We start from the raw sequence: 27,822 nt of genomic DNA on the forward strand, positions 1-27,822 counted from the left end.
CTACCCTGAGCAAAGAACAATAATGTTTTCCTTAGAACTATTGTTATTTGGAAGATATAAAAAAAGGCCTATCTTTATTTCCAATATTGACAACAATAATTTTTTAACGTGACACTGGTTTGAACAGAAGTGAACATCAATGTCAAAAATTTAGTGGACGGAACTAGTTAGTAAAGAAGCAATTACAAAGATTCTGGTGTAGCACACAAACACCTTGTTGAACTTTGCAGGCATCATAGAGGAATGGTCTTGTGGGAATTAGGAAGGTAAACGCAAATGAAGAATGTTGCTACAGTCAGTATTATCAGTAAATCCTATTAGCTGGCTTGAACTGAAATTTCTAATTTGTCCTTTAATTACCCTGAGTACTGATTCCACTCATATGTCTCTACATTCACTTTGCATGTTTTTTTAGTGTGCATATAGGGTTGAATTCTGAAAAATACATAACTCATTCATCAATACATTTATACTTGAACTATGCTTTGAACAGAATCTCTGTATATGATGGTACAAAAAATCAATTTAGAAATGCTTGCATCACTTGCTATTTATCATTAAATTAAGCAATTCAGCACGAGAACCACCAAACCATTACTAGAAACAAAATTTACACAAAAAATTTCTGAAAGATTCTGGTCTCAAACTTAAATATGGCAGCAGATTGAAATAACAGTGGGATTGCAACCACCACCATTTTTTAATTTGGATAAGGATTTTACGTGCAATTTGCATAACTGCAGTATTGCAAAACATTACATTCCAATTCTCTTCTCGTGGTTCACTAGACTTTTATTCATTTCCATAGCTAGTAATTCCTGGAAAAGCTGCTACTCTATCACTAGGGGGGGGCTTTTAAGCTTGAGGGGTACCACTCCATATCAAGTGTGGCTAACCAGGAGTCCCTCCCGCTCTTAGTGTCAGGCATTGGCGTGTTGGAAATAACTTCAGGTTGGCATACTCAACCTGTTTGGCTGTTATGAATGCACCTTCCTTGGCCATCAAGTCCTGGGATGGGTTCTGACTCAAAGGTAGGAATGCTACCCTCTGCGCTGCAAGGGAGGGATTTTATGGCCTCGCGTGTTCCGAAGCCGTAAAATCCCGTCCAAGGTCAATGGACCTTTCCATTTTCTGCCCCTCGCCCACTCTGATTCCCGTGGCAAGGGGAATGATAAAATTCCAGCCAAGATCTCCTAACAATACATTACATACACCATTCAAATATGGATATGGATTTCTCAATATGAACCATATCAAAAAATCCAGCCTCTTTGCCGGTCACCAGTGACAATATCCTCATGGCTGTGGCTTTGTTTAGACATTAGCCTGGAGCTTCTCGAGTGCAAAGCAACCAGTTGAGTAAAAGCAATTATTTTTCATTCATTCAATAAAATCAGGAAATAAAGCAGTCTGTCTATTTCCCACGTTATGATACATTTTACTGTTTTGTGCATTTACAGTACTCCCTGCTGTGCAGAGAATAGGGTCAATTTTTCTTTATCCTACTCATGGAGAATCAGCAGTCCTGAATGCAGAGCAGGAGGGAATGAGGTGAAGGGTTCTTGCTCCTCTATTTCCACTGAACAGTATTGAAATTTCCTGTGGTGTCATTTAGCTTGAATGTTTCCCATTTCCCAGTAGGTATAACACAATCAGGATGTTTGATAGTCTCCAAAAGCAATGGGAAGGTCTAACCTCAGCAGCCCTGCTGCTGTGCTCATATTTCCTCTAGCGTATTTGTGCGCAAGGCTTAGATTGTGTTTAGAATTCCGCAAAGCCATACAAAGTTTTAAAGTTTATTTATTAGTCACAAGTAAGGCTTACATTAACATTGCAATGAAGTTACTGTGAAATTCCCCTAGTCGCCACGCTCGAGTGCCTGGTTTAGGTCAATGCACCTAACCAGCACGTCTTTCAGACTGTGGGAGGAAACCCACACAAACATGGGGAGAACTCATGACTGACACTGACTCAAGCCAGGAATCGAACCCAGGACTCTGGCTCTGTCAGGCGGCAGCACTAACCATTGTGCTACCATGTCACCTCCAGAGGAGGAAAAACAGGTGAAGCTATATTAACACCACTCTTAAGTTCTAATTTAAATTTTAATTGTTTATAAACTTGTAACCTTTAAAATAATTCTTGGAACACAGTTGATGTTCAGCCCTTGTTACTGGACAATCCTGTTGCCATCTTTCTGCTCTATTCCTTTCTTGCAAATAAAATCTTCACAGCAGAAAAATGCACGTATCCATTGCAGAGCTGTCCCAGAGTTGAGACACAGTGTAAATGGGGTAGTTCTAATTCCTAATAATTATCTTAAAAAGAACGTTAGGAAGTATAAACATGATGTATCAATATAAATGAGGTATTCTATATGTAAATAGGAAGTGGTACACTATACTGAAATGTTATGTCTGTGTCAAGTTCATCAGATAGCACCATAGTATTTAGAAGGCAGATGTAGACATAAGGCTTCACATTCCTCATGGGTGTCAAATCTGTTCTTGTTTCCTCCACAGCCACCATACCAGAACCTTTTGCAGACCCGTAATGTTCTATCAAAGAACCATTTTAAGCTGTAATTGAAACATTCCCCTTCATCGGGTTTCAGTGCACATTCGTCTGGAATGGAAAGAAAGAGAGACTTTCATTCATATTTATATAGCGCCTTTCCTGACCATTGGACATGCCAAAGCACTTTACTGTCATGAAATACGTTTGAAGTGTAATCACTGTTGTAACGTAGAGAATGCAGTAGCTATTTTGTACATTGGCAAACTCCGACAAACAGCAAATTTTCATTCTTGGGACATGGGTATCATTAGCTAGCCAGCATTTATTACCCATCCCTAGTTGTCCTTGAAACTGAGTAGCTTGCTAAGCCATTTCAGAGGGCAATTGCGTGTCAGCAACATTGCTGTAACTCTGGAGTCACACGTAAACCAGACCAGATAAGGACGGTAGGTTTCATTAAAGGACATTGGTGAACGAGATGGGTTTTTCCGACATTTGACAATGGTTTCACAGTCATCAGTCAATTCCTAATTCCAGATTTTTTTACGAATTCAAATTCCACCGTCTGCTGTGGCGAGATTCAAACCTGGATCCCCAGAACATTAGTTGAGTTTCTGGATTGATAGTCAAGCAACAATACCCGTAGGCCATCACCCCCCCACCCCCCCTTAATAATGTAATAATAACCAGGTATCATTTATGAGGCTCATGGAGGGTTAAAAACACTGTTGTCCAAAAAGGAATGAAAAAGATTTATTATTACATATTTATATTAATCTGATTCAATCTCGCTGATTGAATCAGATTAAATGAACAGAAACTTTTGATTGAAAGCATGAACGATAGAAGAAACCGAAACATGCAAATATTTTAATTTAGCAAACTTAATGTAATATCCCCTCTAGGAGGGACTGAAAGAATGTAGGAGCTGAATTTCCCATCATGATCCTACCCAAAATCAGGCAGTACAAAAAAATGGACAAAAATCCTTCAAGCACAACCTACCAGTTCTGCCCCACCTGGAATTTTAGTTCCCAAGCCACTGCCGGCCACTTCGTCCTGGCTTACCGTATATAAATGCCAATAGTGGCAAGATCATACTTTCCAGTGAATTTTCCTGAAGATTGTTCCTTTTCCAACAGAGGTGTCTTCTCTCTCCAATTTACTTCCCATATATTTAGAGATCCCAGTCTCAGCCAAGTCCCACAAAGACATAATTTTTCTCCCATTTTAGAGCTCTTCTGCTTATTGCCTCCTGTTTGGGTGCTATAACTGCAACCCTGCTGCATTTTCTCTTATCCAGACCTTTGGCACTGGTGAATCCTTCTTGCCAAATGAGCTTGCTTAAAAATTACCACTTCATGAACACACCTTTTACGCATGCTCCCTTTATTTTCTCGATCTTTTGCATTTTTCCTAATGTGGCTGCAGCCGTGAAGACAAAGCCAGGAACAGCAAATAAACAATAAAGCTCGGATTTTACCTAAGGACACAACTAGGAACTCCAGCATGAACAGGATACTTGGATGGCGATGCCAGAGTGAGGCCTGGGCTGTTTTAACTCCTGAACCACATTTTAATATTTCAGATCAAACTTCCAGAAGAAATGATAAAGTGACTGGCAGATGGAATCAGAAAGTTACATTCCCTGGGCAGGTCAGCACTCAGGAAAAGGCCTGAGGCAATCTCAAGCAGTAGAAGGAAAGGAAGGTCATTGGACATTGGACCCCGATATCTAGTGAATAGGAAAAATGGCAACATCTGTGCATTTTGTAAAACTTTCATATAATATTTAGTAATCTCACAAAAAAGACCTAGAATTTCACAGCATCATGAAGTCTATGTGATTTATGCAAAATAGTGCCAAGAATCTGGATTCAGAAATCCAACCACATTCTCAACAGATCCTATTTTGGCTTGTAGGAGAACAGAGACAGGACATGATTCACGCATGAGGAATCCCAAGCTCAGTAGGGCATTTAAACTCAATGCTGAGTTCACACAGACCACATTTTCACTGGAGGGCCCTATCTTGTAGTGTTTGAGTTACAAATTTTTAGGGTAAACATGAATAGTCGAGGGCAGATAAAGTTTGTGGGGCTGTCAGGCAGTTATTTTAAATCCCTTTACAAACTGTGTTGTGAGTTTTAAAAAATTATACTTGTAGTTTCAATAGCTATTTGTTGACATATCTCAAAGTGCTATCATTATTGTTTGATTGCTTCCAAAACCTATCATTATCACAGTAGGGGACTATAAGTTCACAGTTTGATTGACAGTTCCAGTAGGTTATTAAAGGGTCAGCTGTCTTTCATGTTGTTTTATAAATATAAATGTTTGCTTTTATAATGGATTATGTACTTCTGGAGATTTAAGTGCATTGAATAGGTTTTTGTGAATGAGTATTTTGTATGTTTTTTATATAGCAAAGTCCATAATAGATGTTTAAAACTTAATTTATTGCTCAGTATAGATTCTGAGGTCTTCCCATGGCAGTAGATGGGGGCATGGATTGGCACTAAATTGGCACAAGTGCAGTCAAGGCTCATGGATGGGTGGGGGCATTTGTTGGCATGTTCGGGCATGGGGAGTAGGTGTAGTTATTGAGGAAGTGAAGAGTGAGGCCTCGAGGCTCTGATGTTTAAAACACCTGGTATCTGTGGCATCCTCTGATTATCATCTGGGTATAGCAGCCCCAACTTGGTCCCCACAGAACAAAGATCGCACCCTTCAGGCCTCCATTACCTCAAGGAGGGTACAGCAAGCTGGGGGATTTCCCAACTTTGAACACCGGCCACAGAGACAAAAATGCAGCTTAGGATCTAATTTTAGTGCATTCTGCTCAATAGGATACCTGCAGAGTTAAAAATGCCTCTATAAACTTATTTTGTATAGGATAATTAGCACTGAAGCAGACCATTTGGCTCATCCAATCCATGCCAGTGTTCATGCTCCACTCAAGCCTCTTCTCATGCTATCTCATTTAAATCTACCATTGTAACCTCCTCACCTCATTCTCCCTCAAATGTTCGTCCAGCTTGAATTTAAATGCATCAATACTGTTCACGTCAACTTCTCTCTCCAGTAGCAAGCTCTACATTCTTACCACTTTTCAGATAAAGAGGTTTCTTCAAAAATCTCCATTAGATTATTGTTGTGTTCAACTCCATTCACACTAGCCACTGCTTTAACCAAGTTCTTTGTAAGGTGATTGAGGCCCCCACCTTACTCAGGCAGAAGTCTCTGCAAATTGAGATTCCTGGATGTCATTAAGATCCTGATAATATTTTACCAGACAAAATTTGTCAGCGAAGAAACAAAGGTCATAAAAGGAAAGTTTTAAACTGGACTACTTTACAAGTAAGGACTGATTCTTTATTGCCAAGGCTTCTTTCCTCTCTTCCCATTTACTGGAGTGACACCATCCTAATAAAAGCACCTACAGGAAGGCTTATGGAATGCTAGCCTTTATAGGAAGAGGTATAGAGTTTAAAAGCTGCCGTCTAATGCTTCAGTTGTATAGAACGTTGGTTAGACCGCATTTGGAGTACTGCGTCCAGTTCTGGTCACCTTACTACCGGAAGGACGTGGAGGCTCTGGAAAGGGTGCAGAGGAGGTTTACCAGGATGTTGCCTGGCATGGACGGGTTGGGTTACGAGGAAAGGTTGGAGAAACTGGGACTGTTCTCTTTGGAAAGACGGAGATTGAGGGGTGACATGATAGAGGTATATAAGATACTGAAGGGAATAGACAGGGTCAATAGTGAGAGACTGCTCCCTAGATTGGTTACGAATACAAGAGGACATGATTTAAGGGTGAGGGGGGAGAGGTATAATTTGGATATGAGAGGAAGGTTCTTTACGCAGAGAGTAGTGGGGGTATGGAACGCGCTACCGAGTGGGGTGGTGGAGGCGGGAACGTTGGACTCGTTTAAGGTTCAGTTAGACAGACACATGAGTGAAACGAGGATGGAGGGTTATGGTAGGGGTTATTGAATAAGGGTTAGAACCTCGGGAGACACCGGAAAGGCAGGCTTGTGATTAACGTTTTTGTCTTTTTATTCCGCAGGTGGAGGTCCACCTCGTTATCAAACGAGGGGCATGCACACGGTGGGTCGTGCGTAGGCTGCTCCTGGAGGTTCCGGGAGTGGCCTAGTACTTCGTGTTGGTGTGTGTGCTTGATCCTGGACCGGTAGACGGGCGCCGCAACAGCTCGGTGACTAGCACTGCTAGCTGTGCAGATACATGGATTTGGGCCTGTGTCTGTGGGAGTTTGTGCATTCTCCCTGTGGTTGCGTGGGTTTCCTCCGGGCGCTCCAGTTTCCTCCCACACCCCAAAGATGTGCTCTTAGGCTGATTGGTTTTACCAAATTGACACTATTCTCCCCTGAATCTGGCTAAGTCAGGGGTTCTATTTGTAGATACGCAGGGTAGAATAGGTGTAGGGTGATGCGGCGGCGCGGGCTTGTTGGGCCGAAGGGCCTGTTTCCCGTGCTGGGTTGTTCTTTGTTCTTCTTTGTTGTTCTTTGTACACACTTACTATGTGATGATTAGCAATCTCTAGGTGGATTGATCTTTACTACCTGGCAGATGGACAACTCATTTTTGTGCTCACTTCACATGGATAGTTGGCCACTGGGGTGTTGATGAGGGGGGAGGGGGTCAAATGGCTTTGTCTTCAAATGGATGCTGTTGCTCCCACACCCACTGTTAGATAAAATCCCCTCTTAATAGAAATGTGTTTGGCTGCTTACCATAAATATTGGTATCATCTTTCTGTTCTTCAAAATCTTGCTCAATATTCATGCTGTAATGAGGAAATAATACATTAATCATTGAAGGAAAAACACATCCTGTGTTCAAAATTCAATAGCAGATGTCTACAAAACATACACCACTTCAGGAAATGTTTCTTGCTCTTTTGTGTTCTGAGAATTTATTCCTTCGCATTCGGTCTTTAGAGATGGAGGTGGATAGTTGTTGATTCCAGCTATAACAATAAATAAAATATTTTAGGCATTTTCAGAATGACAGCAAGATTCCCACACAATAACACAAAATGTAACAGGATTACAGCTATGTGTCATTTTCATGAAAGGATTTTTTCAGTTATGATCAGTACATAATTCAATTATGGGCAGAATTTTCCAGCTGTTCCCACCAACGGGATTCTCTAATCCCAGTAACCCTTCATTGTGGATTTCCCAGCAGCGGAACAACAGGAAACCCCATTGACAGCAGTGAGACTGGAAGTTTCAGCCGCCAGGCAATGGTGGGCCATCTCCACTGCCGCAGCGCACATACCACGGTGGGGGCGGAGGCAGCCAGTAACTTCCACCCTATCTCTTAGAGAATTTAGATAATCCCCCAATCCGCACAGAAGACATCAAGCCATAAGCAAACTAGCCAACTCAAACAATTAAAACCAAAGGTATTGGCGGAGAGATTTAGTAACGATTAGTATAACAGGAATAATTTTCCATGGCTGTAGAAAATCTCTATGCAATCATTTTATTCTCCCTTGATTCACTGATCAACTTAACATAGGAAAAATAAAAAAGTGTTATAATGCTACAGAAGGCTGAAAAGGGAGAGCGCATTAATGGAAACCACATTCCAAACCAAAGTCTTTGACTGAAATGGTTAGGACAAACTTATAACATTATGTGAAACTGTGGATTAATGATCCATGGTTAGGATCCAAATCTGATGCCTCGTTTAGTTGTAGCACTTATTAATATGTGACATTACTTCCTTTAAAAAGAAAATAAGAGCCTAGATTCTCTGTATCTCTGAATATTGAAAATATGAAATGAGCTCTTAATGCTGAAGGCATTCATCAGAATATTCTTATAAATGTTCATGTTACTTTGTTGAAAATACGTGCTTCTTTCATTGGCATATCCAGCAGGGTTTGAAGGAGAGCACACATTGGGAAGTAAAGATGAAAATAAGGGCATGATTTGTGCACCTTTGAAAATGGTAGCTGGGACCTGGATGTGGAACTTCAGTTTATGAAGTTCATCAGATACAATGTTTGCCAGTGTTGAGTTCAAACAAACCCCATTTTGGCTGGTCCAAGGGCCTTGACCTGCAGTGTAGGAGTCACAAATTGATGGAGGAAATGTCAACCCTCTTGAAGGGCAAATAAGGTCTTTATAACCATTTTTATAACCTAAAGTTGTTAAATGTCATCATTAAGGTGTGGCTAAATTTTAGAAGATCCAAATATCCCAGCAGCGGGGTTTTGAGTTCACAGTTTGATTCACAGCCTAAAGAGGCTATTACAGGATTAGATGTCTTTGATCTGGCATCAAAATTGAGATTTGCTTATTTCTATAAGAAATAAATCACCTGAGGAGATTTTAAAGCTTTGAATGGGGCTTTATGAATGTTAGTTCTTCCCGCTATCAAATGTGTAAGAGTAAGAGTTTATTGGATTGTTTGAAGTTTTTATAATCACCTGAAGTCTTCCCATAGTGGATAATATGTTACAGGGTGTGGAGGTAGAATGGAGAGTAGTCTTTGGGCATGAAGGCTTGAGATGCCTTGAGGGTCTGAAAGGCCAAGGGGGCAGGTGCAGGGATGAGAGAGTGTAAAGGGTCAGGTCTATGGGGCCTAATATCTTCTAAAACAACTACGACAAAGTCCCAGGGAACTGAGGTGGACCTTCTATCCAGCTCGCAGCTGTAAGTGTTTGAACTTATGGCTGATTGTGCTTTGCTTTCAGGGTCAGCAGGTCACACTATCCTGCACCTGAGCTTACCCACCCCCACCCTCTGCCCCACAGCAAAAATCCCAGTACAGGAAGTCAGGAATTTCCCAACTTGAGCTACTCACCTTAGTGACCAAATCCCAGCCCTAAGCTTCATTGAGAAGCAGGCATTTTCTGAAAGGACTCAGGAAGTGCTCCAAAGCACTAAAACTTGGAACAATGCTGAAAGAGGCAGTTTGGACCGTGCATCTGGCAATTCCCAGGCGATGTCATAACCCTCAGTGCTCAGAAAGATAACTTCCTTAAAGCTGTCATACAGAAATTCAGATTGTTCCCAAAACAATTTCAGACTGTTTCAGTCATCCCTGCTTTCCCTTAAATCATTTCCAGATCTTGCAATTATATACATGCCAATTATCTATGTTCCATATTAGCAGTGTTTTGTTGTGCAATTCCACAAATTTGCAATTGCTGTCAAAAGATCAATGCAAACAAATTTCCTTTCCCCTCAAAATCACTCCTACAAGAACTTCTAGGGAAAAAGTCTTCAGTTGTTACAAAGGGGAGGCGATGGCTTAGTGATGTTATTGCTAGACTATTAATTCAGAAACTCAGCTTATGTTCTGGCGACCTTGGTTCAAATCCCACCCCAGCAGATGGTGGAATTTGAAGCCAATCAAAAATATTTGGAATCAAGAATCTACTGGCGACCTCATGAAACATTGTCAATTGTCAGAAGAACCCATGCTCTTTAGGGAAGAAAATCTGCTGTCCCTACTTGGTCTGGCCTCCATGTAACTCCAGAGCCACAATAATGTGATAGACTCTCAACTGCCCCCTGAAATGGCCCAGCAAGCCACTCGGTTCAAATGGAGGGGCAATAAACGCTGGCTCAGCCAGTGTCGCCCATGTCGCATGAATTAAAATATAGAGTGAATGAGAATTCTAAGCTGAAAAGGAATTCCCACCTACATTTGCAATAATCACCTCCATTACTTGCAGCAGTTTTCAGGTAGAACTGGAAATGAGACGTGAAATGGACATCACTGAAGTGGGAAGAGGTGGTGGCAAATTGACAGGAATGAAGGAGCTAGGAAAAGGAAATTTATGGCAGTATAATAAAGGGAGAGATAGATTACAACGCAGGGGGGCAATGGGAGGAAAGAGTGTCATTGGAGGAGAGAAGGAAGGAAAAAGAGTGAGAATGAAGGAAACAAGGGAAATGGATATTAATAGAGGAGATAGAACTCAAAAATGTAAGTAGGAGCAGGAATAGGTCATTTGAACCCTCCCATCTACTTCGCTAATTAATAACATCATGGCTGATCTGATCGTGGCCTTCACTCCACCTTCCTGCCAACCTCCCATAAACAGGAAATGGGAAATGGGAAAATAGATGGCAAAGTACCTTAATGGGAAAGAAGGAAATATAACTGCAATTAAGGCAAAGCATGACGAGAGGAGAGTAACTCAAGGAAATGGATAGCAATGGAGAAGTGCTGGGAGAGATGCTTTGAAGGCAGTTAGGGAGAATGTGGGAGTGGCCCATGGGATTGGGCAGCAAGGAGAGTATTAGATTAATGTGAGGCAATAGGGAAGGAGAGTACCGGCTCAAACTGAGAGAGAGAAAAAATATGTCAGCAAGAACGGGGGTGAGGAGTGACAATTTGAAGTGTGGCAGTTGAAAGAGGGAAATTAAGCACTTTTTTTTTGAGTTATCAGCTTTTTGGGAACTATATTAGTCCCACAACATGAACCAGCATTCTTGAATATTTAAGTGCAATGTAATTTTTATTCGTTACTGAAGTGAAAGTGAGGATGTTTGTCCATACCAAGTAGAACAAACTTTCTTTTTCTTTCTTGCTGAATGAAATGAAATGATGGCCACATTCCTGGAACACTTTACCAGTCATTTACATTGATGGTACTCTAATTAGGATTGCCAGATTGGGAAATACAAACTGAATATTGGCTAATGGAGGTGGTGTACATGTAGCCGCAGCTTTTAGGGTTGCACTCAGCTGACATTATTTTTGCTAGAACCCTGTATGTTAGATCCTTCAATCTAAGGTGTTGAGAGGTCATTTACGTTCCATCTTGAAAGGTAAAATTTTTGGACTTTCAGAAGGCCAATTAATCAATTGATATCATGGCTGATTGACAAGGTCTCAAATAAGAGATTAGCACATAAAATTAAGGAGCATAGGATTCAGGGTAGCGTATTGAGATGGATCAGTGCTAACTATTCAGCGTTTATTAAAAAGTTAGGCGAGGGAACTAAATGTAATATCCCCAAATTTGCAAATGACACAAAGCTAGGTGGGAGGATGAGCTGTGAGAAGTTGCAGAGATACAGATTATTTATCTGAATGGCTATAGATTGGGAGGGGGCAATCTGCCATGAGACCTGGTTGTCCTTGTACACAAGTCGCTGAATGTGAGCGTACAGGTGCAGTAAGCGGTAAAAAAGGCAAATGGTACATTGGCCTTCATAGCGAATGGATTCAAGTACTACAACAGGGATATCTAATTGCGATTATACAGGTCCTTGGTGAGACCACACCTGGAATATTGTGCACCATTTTGGTCTCCTCATCTGAGGAAGGATGTTCTTGCTATGAAGGGAGTGCAGTGAAGGCTTATCAGACTGATTCATAGAGTCTTAGTGGGATTCCTGTCCCACTACGTCATTCCTGGGATGACAGGGCTCATATATGAGGAGAGATTGACTTGATGAGAATTGAATTCACTGAGGTTTAGAAGAATGAGGGAGGAATCTCATAGAAACCTATAAAATTCTAACAGAATTAGACAGGGTAAATGCAGGAAGGATATTCCTGATGGCAAGAGAGTCCAGAAATAGGGGTCACAGTCTGAGGTTACAGAGTAAACCATTTGGAACTGCAATGAGGAGAAATTTCTTCACCCAGAGAGTAGTGAGCCTGTGGAATTCTCTACCAAAGAAAGCAGTTAAGACCAACACATTGTTTTCAAGAAGGAGTTAGATATAAGGCGTGGGATTAAAGAGATCAAAGGATATGGGTGGAAAGAGGGATCAGGTTACTGATTTGGATGATCAATCATGATTATAATAAATGGGGGTCAGACTTCAAGGACAAAATGGCCTAATCCTGCTCCTATTCTCTGCAATCCTATGTAGTCGTAACTCAAAGACATATTGCTGCCATCTTACCACCAACATACCTGCCGAAACTGCAGCTGCAAAATGTTCTGAAACAAGTTACATATTAGTTTAATCTCACACAAAATATAGATATTTATAAAAAATATTTTCAGTTTTATTGTATATTATTTGGATTCTTGCTAATTACTGTAAACTTTCTCTGATCTGTAATGTAAATGACTTCAATGGATATTGTTAAACATTCAAACTTGATCTGCTTAGACATTTGGCTTGCAGTAGCAAGACACTATTGCTATAATTTCATCACAGACAAAACAACCCATTTAATCAGCACCCCATCTGCTGGCCCATCTCAATTAGTTCCAATTTAAGCAATATTCCTCATGGACTTAAACCCCTTTACAGATCAGTTAGCAAATAATACAGGCTTATGTACTAGTATGTGTTAGCAGTCCTAGAGTATTTTAATATTTATGGAAAGAGATACAGACAGACATCTGTCTTCCAAAACTCAAACAGCAAACTCCAGAGAGAGAGAAACACCTCTTGCAAATAGTGATGTTCCTAAGCACCGCCAGTCTTTGTTTCTGGCTGGTTGAGGTCACATAAGAACATAAGAAATAGGAGCAGGAGTAGGCCATCCAGCCCTTCGAGCCTGCCCCGCCATTCAATAAGATCATGGCTGATCTGTCGCGGCTCAGTTCCACTTTCCCGCCCTCTCCCCATAACCCTTAATCCCCTCTCCTATCAAAAACCCATCAACCCGCGTCTTAAAAATATTTAGCGAGGCAGCCTCCACCACTTCAACGGGCAGAGAATTCCAGAGATTCACCACCCTTTGAGTGAAGAAGTTCCTCCTCAACTCCGTTCTAAACCGCCCCCCTTTTATCTTGAGGCTGTGCCCCCTAGTCCTATTGTCTTTTTTGAGCGGGAAGAGTCTTTCCACCTCTATCCTATCCATCCCATTCATCATCTTATACGTCTCAATGAGATCTCCTCTCATTCTTCTAAACTCTAACGAGTACAAGCCCAGTTTATTCAGCCTCTCCTCATAGCTCAACCCCCTCAACTCCGGTATCAGCCTAGTAAACCTCCTCTGCACTCCCTCCAAGGCCAAAATATCTTTGCACAGGTGTGGCGCCCAAAAATGCACACAGTACTCCAGTTGCGGCCTCACCAATGCCCTATACAGCTGCAGCAAGACCTCCCTACTTTTATATTCAATCCCCTTCGCTATGAAGGCCAGCATCCCATTCGCCTTCCTGACCACCTGCTGCACCTGCAAGCTGGGTTTTTGCGACTCATGCACAAGGACCCCGAGGTCCCTCTGCACCGTCGCCTGCTGCAGTTTTTCGCTCTGTAAGTAATAGTCCTTCCTACCATTTTTCCTACCAAAGTGGACCACCTCACACTTGCCAACATTAAATTCCATTTGCCATTTCCTGGCCCATTCGCCCAGCCTATCTAGATCCTTCTGCAGACTCTCCACACCCTCCGCACAATTTGCCGTTCCCCCAATCTTGGTATCATCAGCAAATTTCGACACTCTACACTCGGTTCCCTCCTCCAGATCATCTATATAAATGATAAAAAGCTGAGGCCCCAGCACCGACCCCTGGGGCACTCCACTAGTCACCATCCGCCAATCCGAATAGCACCCGTTGACCCCCACTCTCTGCCTCCTATTTGACAACCAATCCTCTATCCACGCTAACACCCTACCCCCAACTCCATGTCCCTCGACCTTCTGCAATAACCTCTTGTGAGGTACCTTGTCAAACGCCTTCTGAAAATCTAGAAAGACCACATCCACCGGCTCTCCTCTATCCACCGCCCTAGACACATCCTCATAGAACTCCAGTAAATTTGTCAGACACGACTTCCCTTTAATGAAACCATGCTGCGTCTGCTCTATCAAGCAATTCCCTTCAAGATGCCTCGCAATTTCCTCCTTAATGACAGATTCTAACATTTTACCTACCACAGACGTTAAACTAACCGGCCTATAATTCCCCGCCTTTTGCCTGGCACCCTTCTTAAACAAAGGCGTAACATTAGCCGTTTTTCAATCATCCGGCACTTCCCCGGAATCCAGCGACGTTTGGAAAATAACCACCAAGGCATCCACTATCACCTCCGCCATTTCTTTCAGAACCCTCGGATGCATTCCATCCGGTCCTGGGGACTTGTCCACAATCAGCCCCTCCAGTCTGTCGAGCACCGCCTTTCTAGCAACAGTAATGTCATTAAGACCCTCCAGTCCTACCACCTTTCTATCGCTAACACCCGGCAAATTATTCACGTCCTCCTCCGTGAAGACAGAAACAAAAAAGTTATTCAATACCTTAGCCATATCCCCATCCCCTACCACTAGGTCCCCTTTCTCATCCTCTAAAGGACCAACATTCACCCTAGCCAGCCTCTTCCTTTTTATATATTTATAAAAACTCTTGCTATCCTTTTTTATATTAAGCGCTAGCCCAGCTTCATAGTTTCTCCTACCCTTCCTTATCAACTTCTTTGTCAATCTTTGTTGACATTTAAACCTCTCCCAATCCTCTTCTCGCCCACTACTCTTAGCTACTCTAAATTCCTCCGCTGTTAGTTTAACACTTTCCTTCACCTCCTTCGTTATCCACGGCTTATTACCTCTCCTCCTACTATCCTTTTTGACCATCGGAATAAATTTCCGTTGAGCATGCTTGAAAGGTGCAATTGCAGGAGGCTTAGCATCTTATTGCAGTCCACCTTGCAGATGGTACACGTTGCTGTCACTGTGTGTCTTTGGAGGGAGTGAATGTTTAAGATAGTAGATGGGCTGCTGATCAAATGGGCTGCTTTGTCTGTGAAGAAATTGACCTTTCCTAACTGCTAGCAACTGATTCGCTGGTTTAAAAATTCCACTGGTATTTTTAATCTGAATTCTCTGACTGCTACTTGCACCCCCCCACTGCCCCCATCTGCACCCCCCCCACTCTTTCTCCTACATTTTCGATCCAATTCAAAATATTTTGTTCTAACATTTATAGAGCTCAAAACTATATGTTGTCAGCACTCCATTATTTCAAACACACAAATCCTCACGAAAAAAAATCACAACATCAGTTTTATCTCAGCCGAGCTTCTGAAATCTATCTTCTGTTTTTCCTAAGCTACTGGAATGTGCTAGCAATTTGGGGAAAAAAAATCCCCTCAGTGCAGCTGACTGTAACCGATGCCTCACTGCAGATGTTCAGAAGACACAATCCAAAAAAAGCTCACAGACCCATGGGTAAAAATATTAAGTCTAGGTTTGGTAGGGGTTTAGGCCTTCAAGTAAAATCTTTAAAAGATACATTTGTCAAAAGACCATCTTTATAGAATTCCAAGAGTCCAGAAAGAGGCCCAACATGTCTGCACTAACCACAATCCCACCCAGGCTCTATCCCCCTGACCTCACACATTTATCCTGTTAGTCCCCCTGACACAAAGGGTCAACGTAGCATAGCCAATCCACCTAACCCACACATATTTGGACTGTGGGAGGAAACCCATGCAGACATGGGGAGAAACTTCACACAGACAATCATCCAAGGCTGGAATATATGGAATATAGAAGCACAATCTCAGGTTAATATACTCAGGGTAAAAGTGTGTAGGAAAATAAAGGTAATTTTAAGGGATGTATATTAGTATTGGTAAACAATAGAAATAAGGTAAAGTTATAAGTGGGTTTAATTTAATGTTTCTGTGCCTGGAATGGTAAAATCTATAGTTAGATTCACGCTTGGCAAAAGTGTTTGTACATGAGGAGTTGGTTAAGTTCCAGCTATGTTTCTATTGTGCTTAGAAAGGTCTACAGTGTGAAGAGTAAATAAACTTAGTGGTTGCTTAGCAACTGGGGGCATTGTAAGGTAGAAAAACATTGAAGTTTGTTTTAGCTGGATAGATTGCAATGTAAGAAGGACATCAAGGAGTGAACATCTCTGCTGGAAGAAAGACTGAACAGGAACATAAGAACATAAGAAATAGGAGCAGGCCATCTAGCCCCTCGAGACTGCCCCGCCATTCAATAAGATCATGGCCAATCTGAAAGTGATTCAGTTCCACTTACCCGCCTGCTCTCCATAACACTTAATTCCCTTATTGATCAGGAAATCAGGACTGGAGCTGCAAAGACGCTGGCCTCCTAAAGAACCAGTTACAGTCCAGATAACCAGGGAATTAGAACAGAAAGAATATCTTAAGACAACTGAATTTAAGATAACTGAAACCAAGGTATTGTCTAGAAGAATTCAAGGAAGAGCAAACAAGATATTCTAAATTAAAGAGACATTGCAGTAATCAGATTTAAAGTGGGAAACCACAGTTCATAAGTAAATCAAATGGTTAATGTCATTTTAATAGAGTCTGGGAATTAAAAGTTAAAGCAACTGTAAACAGTTTGTACAGCAGTCAAGACAAAGAAATCCTAAAAGAGGTGATGTAAAACCTGGATATTGGATTCGCTGTTAAAAATGAAGTGGAAGCTTTGTTTCGAAGAGTCATTTGGAAAACCTGGATTGGGTTTCAGAATGCACACCACAAATGGAAAGCATTATTGTGAAAGGGATTTTAAAAATGTCTTTGGGAGTGGAGTTTGGAAACTCTTATGTGACAATCATCTGGTGGGATTCTGAGGAGAAATCCACAGACACCAACTTGGATTCAGAACACAATATGTGTATTTGACTCTTAATTCCCAAACTCTATTAAAATGGCATTAACCATTTGATTTACCTATGAAGTCTGCTTTCCCACTTTAAATAGGATTACTGCAATTCTCTCTAATTCAGAGCACCTTTTTAACTTCTCCTTCTAGACAATACCTTGATCTCTGTTCTCTTAAATTCAGCTGTATGTATTTGACCACAGTGCACTGAAAGGTACTTTGTGTGTTAATGAGACCATTGTAGTTTAGGATGCACTTTGCAATCCATCTTAATCTTAAAGTCTGTGTGTACTTGTTAAGATACAAGGGGATTAAGGATTATTATATCATAATTCAATTTTTTCATGTTTAATGTTTTTTTCTTATTAAAATTTATTAGCAGTCCTGTGATTCTGTTCCTCCATGTTTTGTAAAAAAAAATAAAGTTATGGGCCAGAATTCTGCAGCTATTTCTGCCCCACCGCTGCTGCCAGTGAGGATGGGGAACTTGGCGAACTCTCAGTTCACTGCAGCTGAAGCAGGGAATCCTGCTGGTGTGAACAGCTGGAGAATCCTGCCCATGGTCTTTTGAACACAGTAAAAAGTCTGACAACACCAGGTTTTAGTCCAACCGATTTATTTGATAATAGACTCACAAGCTTTCGGGGTTAGTCCCTTCGTCAGGTGACGAAGTTTAGAGATCTAAACTGTCTGTGCTTTATATGCTCTGTCTGAGGCCAGAACTCTCCATTCACCTGACGAAGGGACTAACCCCGAAAGCTTGTGAGTCTATTATCAAATAAATCGGTTGGACTAAAACCTGGTGTTGTCAGACTTTTTACTGTGTTTACGCCAGTCCAACACCGGCATACCCACATCATGGTCTTTTGAGCCAGGATTCCATTTTGGAATCTTGCTGTCCAGTTATAACATCAACTGGGATTGTAGCACATGTGTCACAAAGTGTGACAGCTGGAACACTGAAAATGCTTATTGACAAGTCACCTAAAGGTGCAACAGGCACTGAAAGTATTTAATGTTGTGATATTGTGTGCATGCCAATGCAGTCAATGACATGTGCCTTTAAGAAGCTGCATTGTGCCATCCCTGTGACATCACCATGTGTAAGCCTTCATGTTAGACGTTCACTATTGCCTTTGATACCTATTGCAACGTTCACTAGTGTTTCTGACTTTGTTCATTTTTACCTTATGAGTCAGGTAGATAGTTAAGTAATCAACCTATGTGACTATTAGGAACCAGGCTTGACCTAGGCCTGTACACATCCTGTATAGTTGTTCCTAGTAATAAACCTCATGTAATAGTGTTTGACCAGAACCCTTGGCATTCTCAATATCTTACTTAGCATAGAAAAGGATGGAGACAGATTCCCTGAGTTTTACATTGAGGGCTTCAACCTATACAGTTGTAGCAGATTTCAGTTGGTGATGTGATGGTTGGCGGTGGTCAGTTCTAAAGATCTCACAGCAGTGGATGTAACTCCTGAAGATAGCAGAACACTTGCCTCCATGGCCTCACTGGGAGAGATTCACTCTGGTGACAGTCATAGCTGGTCCCCAGCAACATGGACCAGATGTAATGGCCTTGCCAGTAGAATTGGAAGCCATTAAGGCCCCACAGGAGGGTGTTGGTACCAACTGGGCATGCCAGCCTAGCACTGCGCACCAGTCACCTAGTAGTGCCAAGACCATGGGGTCTACTGAGGGCAGTCCAATGATGGTGGGGGGCAGGGCAAATGTCACGCATTCTGCAATGTGAGCTGTGGGAGGGAGGGATGGAGGGGGTCACAATAGGCCATGGGCCTCATGGTCGCTGCTTTAGGCCATGGAGGCTAGATAACGGCAGCAGGGGCTGCATGATAGTTCTCTCTGCTCTCAGAGCAGAGATCCATGCACATTCGCAATGGTGCCGTCTGCTGCTCTCAGCCAGCTTCCTGGTGATAAGACCTGCCCACCCACTCCCCCTACAAGCAAAAAAATGGGCTAAGGGGTTTTTTTGCTCTAAGTGCATAAGATCACAGATTTGAGATGGAATTTTCCCATCCTGCCTGCCACAAGAATCGTAAGGGGGGGACACGGACAATGCAAAGGTCCATTGACTTTGAGGCAGGATTTTCCAATATTGGTCAAGTACGGCCAGAAAATCCTGCCCTTAGACTCACCCAAAAAGCGGATCAGAAACTCTCCTGCTTCCATGTGCATTTTGACTTAGAAATTTTTCATAGGATTGCCCCCAAAAAGTGTTATTTCAGCCACACAAGTTCCACCACTGTGAGGCAAGGTGATCCCGTAGTGAACACAACCACAGGACATCCTACAACACCGTGAGAACCATACAACAACAATATATGGTCATGTCATACACCCACCAAAATATTATCTTCTTGCATAAAGATCCTATACAACGGCTCAAACATGTTATGCCTGATATTTATTGTTATGTCTGTTCTCCAAAAGGTTTTTCTTTTAATAAACATTTTGCAGGGTGAATGGTGCTGAGATAATGGCTGGAATTTTACTGACATGCCCACCCCAATTCCAGGGACGGACGAGGCTTGGAGAATGGCATTCTCTGTTGGCCTTGGGCAGAATCGTGTGAACCTTGGATGGAGGCATCGGCAAAATTCCACCCAATGGGTGTAATTCTCCGATCTTGTCTATGGCCGCCCCATTGCAAGTGAGAATGGAGAATTGGTGTTCCAGCCTAAATTCCATTTGCTTTCAGTGGCACCGGAGAGTCCCAGCCACAAATGAGGTCAAAGATTTTTGGTGATTGTGTGCGTGCAATGCAATGACTTGTACCTTTAAGAAGCTGCATGGTGGCATTATTATAAAAAATGTGTAAGGCTGGAGGATAAAAGGTACAGCCTCCATGTTAAATGTTCGCTATTGCCTGTGATCCCTCTGGCAAACGTTCACTCATGTTTGTGACTCTGTAACAGGCATCATGCATATTTTTGAGTTAGATGTATAGGCAAGTAATTAACCAATGTAACTGTCAGGGCACAGGGTGGATCAAGACAGTTGCATAGCAGTATAAAGTTTATTGCTAGCAACAACTATATGTAACTGTGTTCAACAGAACCTTTGTCACTCTCAATATCTTGCTTAGCATCAATAGCATAGAGACAGATCCATTCCTTCAAGTCTATGTCAAGACCCTCAACATATACAGTGGGAGCAGACTACCAATGACTTTGACACTTAAGTTTTCAATGATATATCAAATTCAATATATAACACATGCTAAAATAGATAAATAACAATCCACTCCAACTAGAGTTAAAGTGTTACTTGATAAGCTCTTGTTTTTTATATTATCATATTAAGTTATATTTTTATATGTAAACTTTTCATTAGATTATTACTGTACTTACTTGCCAAGTTTTTCAGAAAAGCCACTGTAAACTTTTGTGCATACTCCATTTCCTCCTCCAGGGCTCTGTCCAGGAAAACTAAATGTTGATCAAAAGGAAAACTAACAAACTCCTCCAGGACTGTGACATTAGTTACCTCCCCAAGAGCCAATGCAAGCAGAGTGCAACCTTTACATTTGGCTTCTCGTGATATTTCCAGGAAGTTCTTCTCATCAAGACTCATTTCCCCTGAGAATATTGTAAAGATAACTTTGTGAGTGTGTTGATTTGTGAGGTTCGAGAAGAAATTCTTCAAGATCCATTCAATGGTGCTGCCAACGCCAGAGGGGCCCTCTCGCTGACTGAACGAGTCCTGGATGTGTCTCTTCTTCAGGGTTTTTGTAGAGTAATCCAGAGACGCAAACTCCAGGTTTAATGGACCTTCCCTATATCTGGGAGTGGAATTTGGGGTGTGCTGTACCAGAGCCACCCGGGGATAAAGATCAGAGGCTTTTGGTTCAGCGGAACTTACAAACTCATTAACCATAACGTTTAAGAAATGCCGAACTGTTTCAGATTGCTCACTTTCCATTTGCTGTAAGTCATCAACAATAAAAGCTATTTCCATGTTTACTGGAATAGGAGGCGGGAGAAGGAGTTTTGGACACCGGTCATCAGGGCTACACTCATCTGTAAAAGAGACATTAGAAATTATTGGTTAATATTTTGCTGAGCAAAATGTTTGGGTTCATGTTTTTTGATGTGTCCGTGTGGGTTTTGGTTTGTTGTTAGGATTATTAAGCACCAAAAATTGAGCATGTTTTTCCAACATTTGACAATATATAGCCAAATTAAAGATACAGGCTGGGATTCTCTGATCATCTGTGGTGGGGATTCTCCAGTCCCGCTGGTGTGAGTGACGATTTGGCTGAGTGCCAAATTCTCCATTCCTGTTAGCAGTTATGGTAGGGTGTACAACATCATAGAATTTGGGCCATAATTTTTCTTTGATAAACAGAATGTTAATGGAGTTTGGAGAAGGATTACTGAAACTCATGCCAGAAAACAATATATTGGCCTAAGGTGCCACTAATAAAGACAGCTGTTAACATACAGATTTCTATTAAGTGTTTAAAATTGGCAGTTTTATGGTGTATTATTGATGGAACAACATGAATAAGAATCAGGATAGCAGGAAGGTAGATAGGGCACACAGACATACAAAGGACTTGTAATAATTTACTCGTAGATCTCCCATGGTAATGGGGTGAAGGGTTATGGGGAGAAGGCAGGAAAATGGGGATGAGAAGCATATCAGCACGATTGAATGGCAGAAAAGACTCAATGGGGTGGATGGCCTACTTCTGCTTCTACGTCTTATGAACTTATGTACAGAGTTATGACCAAGAATCATCTTCAGATAAAGCAAGGTTAGAGGGTGGGAATGTACAGACATATCCCCATTAAATTGTTATACATACTTCCTGAATGCAAAATAATACTTTGACCTTATGGAATAATAGCAAAACATCAGATGATTCGGGAAGAACAGATGTATTGTTGATTGGAGCATAATATATTATGTAATCCAGCTGAGATGCTGAGACCTACAACATGAATTGCTACAGTTCCAACACTGGTTAAGTGGTGTATGAAGTATGGCGTGATAAGTTGACATAGCTGATTTGCATTAATCACACAAAAGTCTTTAAACCGACACCAAAGTTGGGAGTGGTAAAGGAAATAACAGACAGAAAGTGAATCACAAGATTTCTTAATACATTGAAGACTTGTGTTTTGTGAATCTAAGATCATACCATAACACAGTGTGCATAAATAGATTCGGTTTAACAGCTCTTGGGATCGTTGCTGCTGTCTTGGCAAAACAAACACTGCATTCTTGTGGAGAAACAAAAGAAAAAAAAGTTCAAGTTTAAAAAATCTGTCCAAGATTTGTAAGTACAATTAAATAATTTAATAACAGAAACATAGGCCTCAATATTAACTGCCTTGCCTGGCAGAAACAGGTCAATTAGAAGCAAAAAACATAAGGTGACTCCTGTTTTGCTGTCTTCCTATCGTGACATTAACCTATTCTGAGTGAGTGAGCAGGACATCCACAGTGTGGAAACAGTCGGTCCCAAGGTCAGCTTCCTCTGTTGTATTTTTAGAGTCTCAGAAAGAAAGTTAAGGAGCTGATCCCATGATGTCACGCTGGTAGGGCGAGCTCCCACAAGCAATTTAGTTAGTAAGAGATTGGGGTGCTTTTTTTTTCTATAAAAATAGAACTCCCCTGCTCCACAGAACACCTTTCCTCCCCCCACCTCCCCCATACAGAACACCCATCCATGCAACACCCCCAGCACTGTCCTCCGGCAGTGTCAGGCACGGCCCTCTCCTCACTTGAAGGGATGTACCCACTGGCAGTTTCTGTTCAGCAGATGCACATTGAGGGGGAGCTGCTGAGATCCACCTCGATATGAAATGACATTCTAGGGGAATGGTTCCCGGCGGGGGTGGTGCGGTGCTGCGCTGCAGTGAGAGGAAGCATAATTTAAATTGGAATCTTGATGGTCAATGTTGAGATTCCCATTATATCATTGGTGGGCAGGGACAATCAAAATAGAAAATCCCACCGACATAATCCATTACTTTGGAATTCCCATGGGATTTCCTGCTCCCACTGCTGATCTCATCCCCTGAAAACGGGAGGGGACAATACCTACTAATATTTTTATTTTTTGGTCACCATTGACTCTATTTAGGTCATCCATCAAAAATATGTTGCTCTAAAATTATGCATGTCTTGCAGCTTATAATTCCAACTAAACGTACACCCTTTGCAGAACATATATATAAGTTTTCCTCACCGGTATAGCTCGTTCGATTTCTGGGATGTTCTTAAAGGAGATGATGACTGGAGTGATACCAGAAGCACTGAATTGAGTGGCAGCTGCAGTTATAGCCTCAGTGTCCTGGGATCCTCCATTAGTGATAAACACAGCGATTTTCTTCACAAGGGCACCATTGCGAAATCGCTTAAAAGTATTTCTCGCAACAAATTGCATACCATTGCCGATATTCCGCTTATTGGTTGACCGTTCGTGCCTTAGTCCCTCTATTTCCTTCAGTAGTAAGTGCTTTTTCTTAAAGGCTGAAAATCGAATAAATGGCCTTGCTTGATTATCATATGTAAGCAGCGCCACGCGGGCCCCCGTGGGACAGTTGCTTTCAGCGATGCCAATGTCCTCCAGGAATTTAATAACAATTCCTTTCATCCTTTCAAATATGGCTAACGTAACATCTGAAGACATGTCCAGAGCGAACGCCAGCTCTGTGGGGTATGCAGGGCATACTCCTTTTCCTGGAACAATGCAACAAATCAAAATACTTAAAAACATTGTCAGGAAAATATAGGTAGTTTTAATTGATCTATATCTGCATTGTTAAATATTAGAAATAATGCATAACTTTAAGCAGGTTTACTTTGGTGTTGCTGTGTGAGGAAGGGTAAATCTATAGTTAAATTAATCTTGTACAGAAGTGTTTATATCTTCTGTACGAGATTTGATCTTTGTTAAACTGTGTCTCTCTTGTGCTTAGAGAGGATTACAGTGTGAAAAGTAAGTTTTTAAGTTTATTTATTAGTGTCACAAGTAGGCTTACATTAACACTGCAATGAAGTTACTGTGAAGATCCCTTCATTGCCTCACTTCGGCACCTGTTTGGATATACTGAGGGAGAATTTGGTATGGCCAATGCTCCTAACCAGCACATCTTTAGGAGGAACGCAGAGGAAGCCCAAGTAAACGTGGGGAGAATGTGCTGACTGCACAGTAATCAAGCTGAGAAAGTATAAAGTCATTGATTAGTAACAAGGGGCACTTTAGGGTAAAAAAGCTTTTTTGAGTTTAATATTGCAGTTGAAACTAGGTGAGTGAGTGAGAAGGCAGCTCTCATAGTTCTGCTATAAGTAGAAAAGCCATACAATGAAGTGCACAAAAACAAGCTCCAGGGGAGCTAAATAACAGTTAGTTCTAGCTACCAGGAAATGGAAAAGAAGCTCCAGTAATGTTCAAGTAAAAAGAATCAAAGAGAAAGTGCCTTGAGAACAAGGTACTGTTCATGGAGGTCAAAGTCAGACCTGGGAAGAGAAGAGCTGATGAGGTTGGCGACAGATATGCGTCATATCTGAAGCCATCATAAGGTGTGGTATCTTTATTTCTAACATTTGAAGCAGTAATATTCTGTTGGAGAATGAGTCCGAGTTTGTATAGAATTTTGGATGCACGTTGCAATTCAAGGTAAAGGAAGACTGACTAAAGAGGTAGAATACCTGGTGCTGGATTCCTTGTTAAAAGTGGAGTGGAAGCTTCATTTGAAGCATAGTGCATAATTTGATCATCTGAAGTGGACTTTTAATGCAAATGGCTGATGGAAAACACTGTTTGAAGAAAGTTTTTAAAGCTTGTTGTTTTGGGAATGGATTTCGGAAACCCTCATGTGACAATGATCTTGGGGGGTATTGTGAAAGAAATCTACAGAAAATCAGTTGAGTGGCATCAGTCATTTGGTTGAGAGTAGGGTAGTATTTTCGAAAACAGTTTACACATGTGAAGGATTACAATCAAACTTCATGTTTTCTTGTTCTTAAAACCAATTACCAGTCCTGTGAATCTATTCCTCCACATTTACTAAAAACAGTAAAAGTTACATTCTTTTGAGACAGCATTCCATTCTGCAATCTTCCCATCCAATAGTAACACCAGCTGGGTTTGTAACAATATCACATATTCAAGCAAGCGAGGACAACAATCAAAGGAATGGAAAATATTTCAGTTTGCAAAACTCTGTAAAGATTACTTACTTTGTGAACAACAAGCTAAAAGAAAAACAGAAAGCAAAATTAATGATTAAAATTTCAAGGTAACACTTATTTTCATTTTTACCTGTTTGTTTGCAATGAAAAAATAATCAATAGTCTAACCATTGCAACTCCAGAATGCCACATTATAAAAGTGGGTTTGCAGTTTTAAATTCATTTCAATACTTGGGATTGTAAAGTGTCAGGAATCTTAATTCAGCTACCATGAGGGAAAACCTGCTTACAAACTGGCTTGATGGTCTGCAGTCTTGAATACTGTATTTTGGTCACTTTTAAATTAGTATTTAGCATTGAGATTGATATAGATGGCTGATCGGTACACACTGGTACAAACGGCACATTGAGTTTAGCCTTGATGCTGCAGATCATTCTAATTTTTTTTTGCATTTCTTGTATTTAATCAGTTCTTGACTAAGGAATTTGAGAAAACATGATGCAAATGCAAGGCTCTCTATTTTCTAAAGATGGAAAGAGATCAAGGTCCAATTTGCCCTTTAAATTTGACTTTATCCATTGGAGAATCATGACAGAAGAATGACAGCAGTCCACAAAATCTAGAATTTCACCACTGCTGATAGAGATGTGATTAAAAAGTGTACATTTTGGAGAGAAGACAAGAATACACTAATTTTTTTTTCACTTGCTTGTAATTTTTTTGTTTCATTGAGTTCTTTTCATTCCTAATTCATTGACTACTCAATTTATAATTGAAATGGGCATTCTGGTGGCTTCTTCATTAGTTCTGCTGGTTAAAACAGTGAGCAGCTGTAAAGATGCATTTTTAGATACATTGTTAATGAACAAGAGAAGGATTTATTAATAAGAATTGTTCAATAGTGACATGACTGCAGTTTGCTCTCTACATGTCTCTGGCCTAAGAGGGCTCCATCCATGGGGTGAGTACCTACTCTGAGTCCCCAGTGGTTCCCTACACCAGGTGACCCTTATTCTGCTTTTATTCCTTTAAAGGGACAATCACCACATCCCTCCCTTTTAATCCCTCTATACAATCCTCAATAATTAAGTTATTCAATCCTAAATTCTAAATAAACATTTCTGGCGTGGTCTTACCTGCTGTTCAAACTATGCTCCCGTTGCAGCGAAGTTCAAGAATTGGCAGCCAGGCCAAGTCTCTGTTCACTGCAGTGGGATGGAAAAATCCTATCAACATGGACAGTGCTGAGATTCCCATCTATATATATAACATATATATGAATTGGACAAATAAGAATTGAGTCTTTGAGGGGGCTTTCAGTTTCTTGCAGAATGGTCTGAGATGTTGCCACAAGATTGACATTAACAGGAACTGCAATAATGGATACCTCTTCTGGCACAGGTAGTTCATCGCTAGTTGCTTCCGTGGAGACATTTATGGCTACAACAAGATTGGTCAGGCGTTTTGGTGCTTACAGGTTCAAAAACATTTCTTGATGACAACACTGACTGCTTAAGCATCTCTCTATTCCTCAAGTGATCCCAGTGTTTGCTGATCGAACCATAATAGCTTTTTAGGAAAGTATTTTCAAGATTTCCTAACTTGAATGTTATCACCCTTGTTCTGGACTTGCCGGCCAATAAGAATATTTCTCTCTATCTCCCTATCAACCCCTTTGGTCATGAGTAACACTTTTGCCTTAATATAATTTTTTAAGCATCTTCCAGCCTAAAAACACTGATTTTCAGACTTTTTTGGAATAGAGAAATAATGTCAGACTGAAATGTTTTTGTTTTAGCATTTCTCCATCAGGGGCATTAACACCTTAATGTATATCAGTGGTACAGGAGATTCTAATTATTTGTTGTTGCTAGTATCTATGTTACCAATTATTCTTGGGCTGATTCACAGAAGGTGAGGTTGGGTCGGGAAATGAACAGGTGGGGGGATGGAAGGAAAAAAGAATAATATGGGGGAAAAAAATCCGTAATATTTTCTTCCAGATCTAAAAGACTATTTTTGCTCATAATAAAAGTGCAATAAACTGACAACTTCATAAAATGCAAACAAAATACTGGGAAAAGACAATCTAACTGCTGTCGAATGGAACCTTATCAACCAATTTTTGTTATCTGCTATGAGATTCTCTCCATTATGATGGATCATGGATTTCTGTTCAAATAATGCACCATTGGCACAATGTTAATCTTTATTTTTCTTTTGTCTTTCCCCATGTTACTTGGGGTCACCACACTGTCGGTTGATCAGTCTCCTCCATTTCCTCCTGTCAGTCACCTATTCCACAATCCAAGTACTGATTGGCAAGTCTTCACAAATAATCTTTACACCTTCACTCTGATCCTTTTCATTAGGCTCAAACTTACAGTCCATATATTAACTCTTTGGTTGTGCTGATCTTCAGAATTCTGTCTTCCAGTGTTTTTCTCCAGTTTTCCAGCTACTCAGCTATATTCACATCATCCCCATCACATAGCTCAACGTCATCCATGAACATCATTGACCATGACCCTTTGAATCTCACTTGCTCAGTTAGAACATCCATGACAATCAAGAAGAGAAA

The 27,822-nt window shown here is 41.0% G+C and overlaps 1 protein-coding gene across 1 annotated transcript in view; it reads right to left on the reverse strand.

Annotated features, from left to right (window-relative positions):
* Window positions 1–778: 778 nt before the first annotated feature.
* Window positions 779–27,822, reverse strand: part of LOC145353036 (collagen alpha-6(VI) chain-like) — a 138,674-nt gene continuing 111,630 nt past the window's right edge. The window contains exons 31-37 of the mRNA XM_080203359.1: window positions 25,289–25,303; window positions 23,292–23,785; window positions 22,239–22,320; window positions 20,443–21,111; window positions 7,410–7,506; window positions 7,271–7,323; window positions 779–2,625 (exon numbers count right to left, since the gene is read on the reverse strand). Coding sequence (XP_080059485.1) covers window positions 2,432–2,625; window positions 7,271–7,323; window positions 7,410–7,506; window positions 20,443–21,111; window positions 22,239–22,320; window positions 23,292–23,785; window positions 25,289–25,303 — 1,604 coding nt within the window. The 3' untranslated portion in view covers window positions 779–2,431. The remainder of the gene's footprint in view (window positions 2,626–7,270; window positions 7,324–7,409; window positions 7,507–20,442; window positions 21,112–22,238; window positions 22,321–23,291; window positions 23,786–25,288; window positions 25,304–27,822) is intronic.

Source organism: Carcharhinus amblyrhynchos, chromosome 2 (genome assembly GCF_965287045.1).
Source record: "Carcharhinus amblyrhynchos chromosome 2, sCarAmb.v2.hapA, whole genome shotgun sequence".
Classification (NCBI taxonomy): domain Eukaryota; kingdom Metazoa; phylum Chordata; class Chondrichthyes; order Carcharhiniformes; family Carcharhinidae; genus Carcharhinus; species Carcharhinus amblyrhynchos.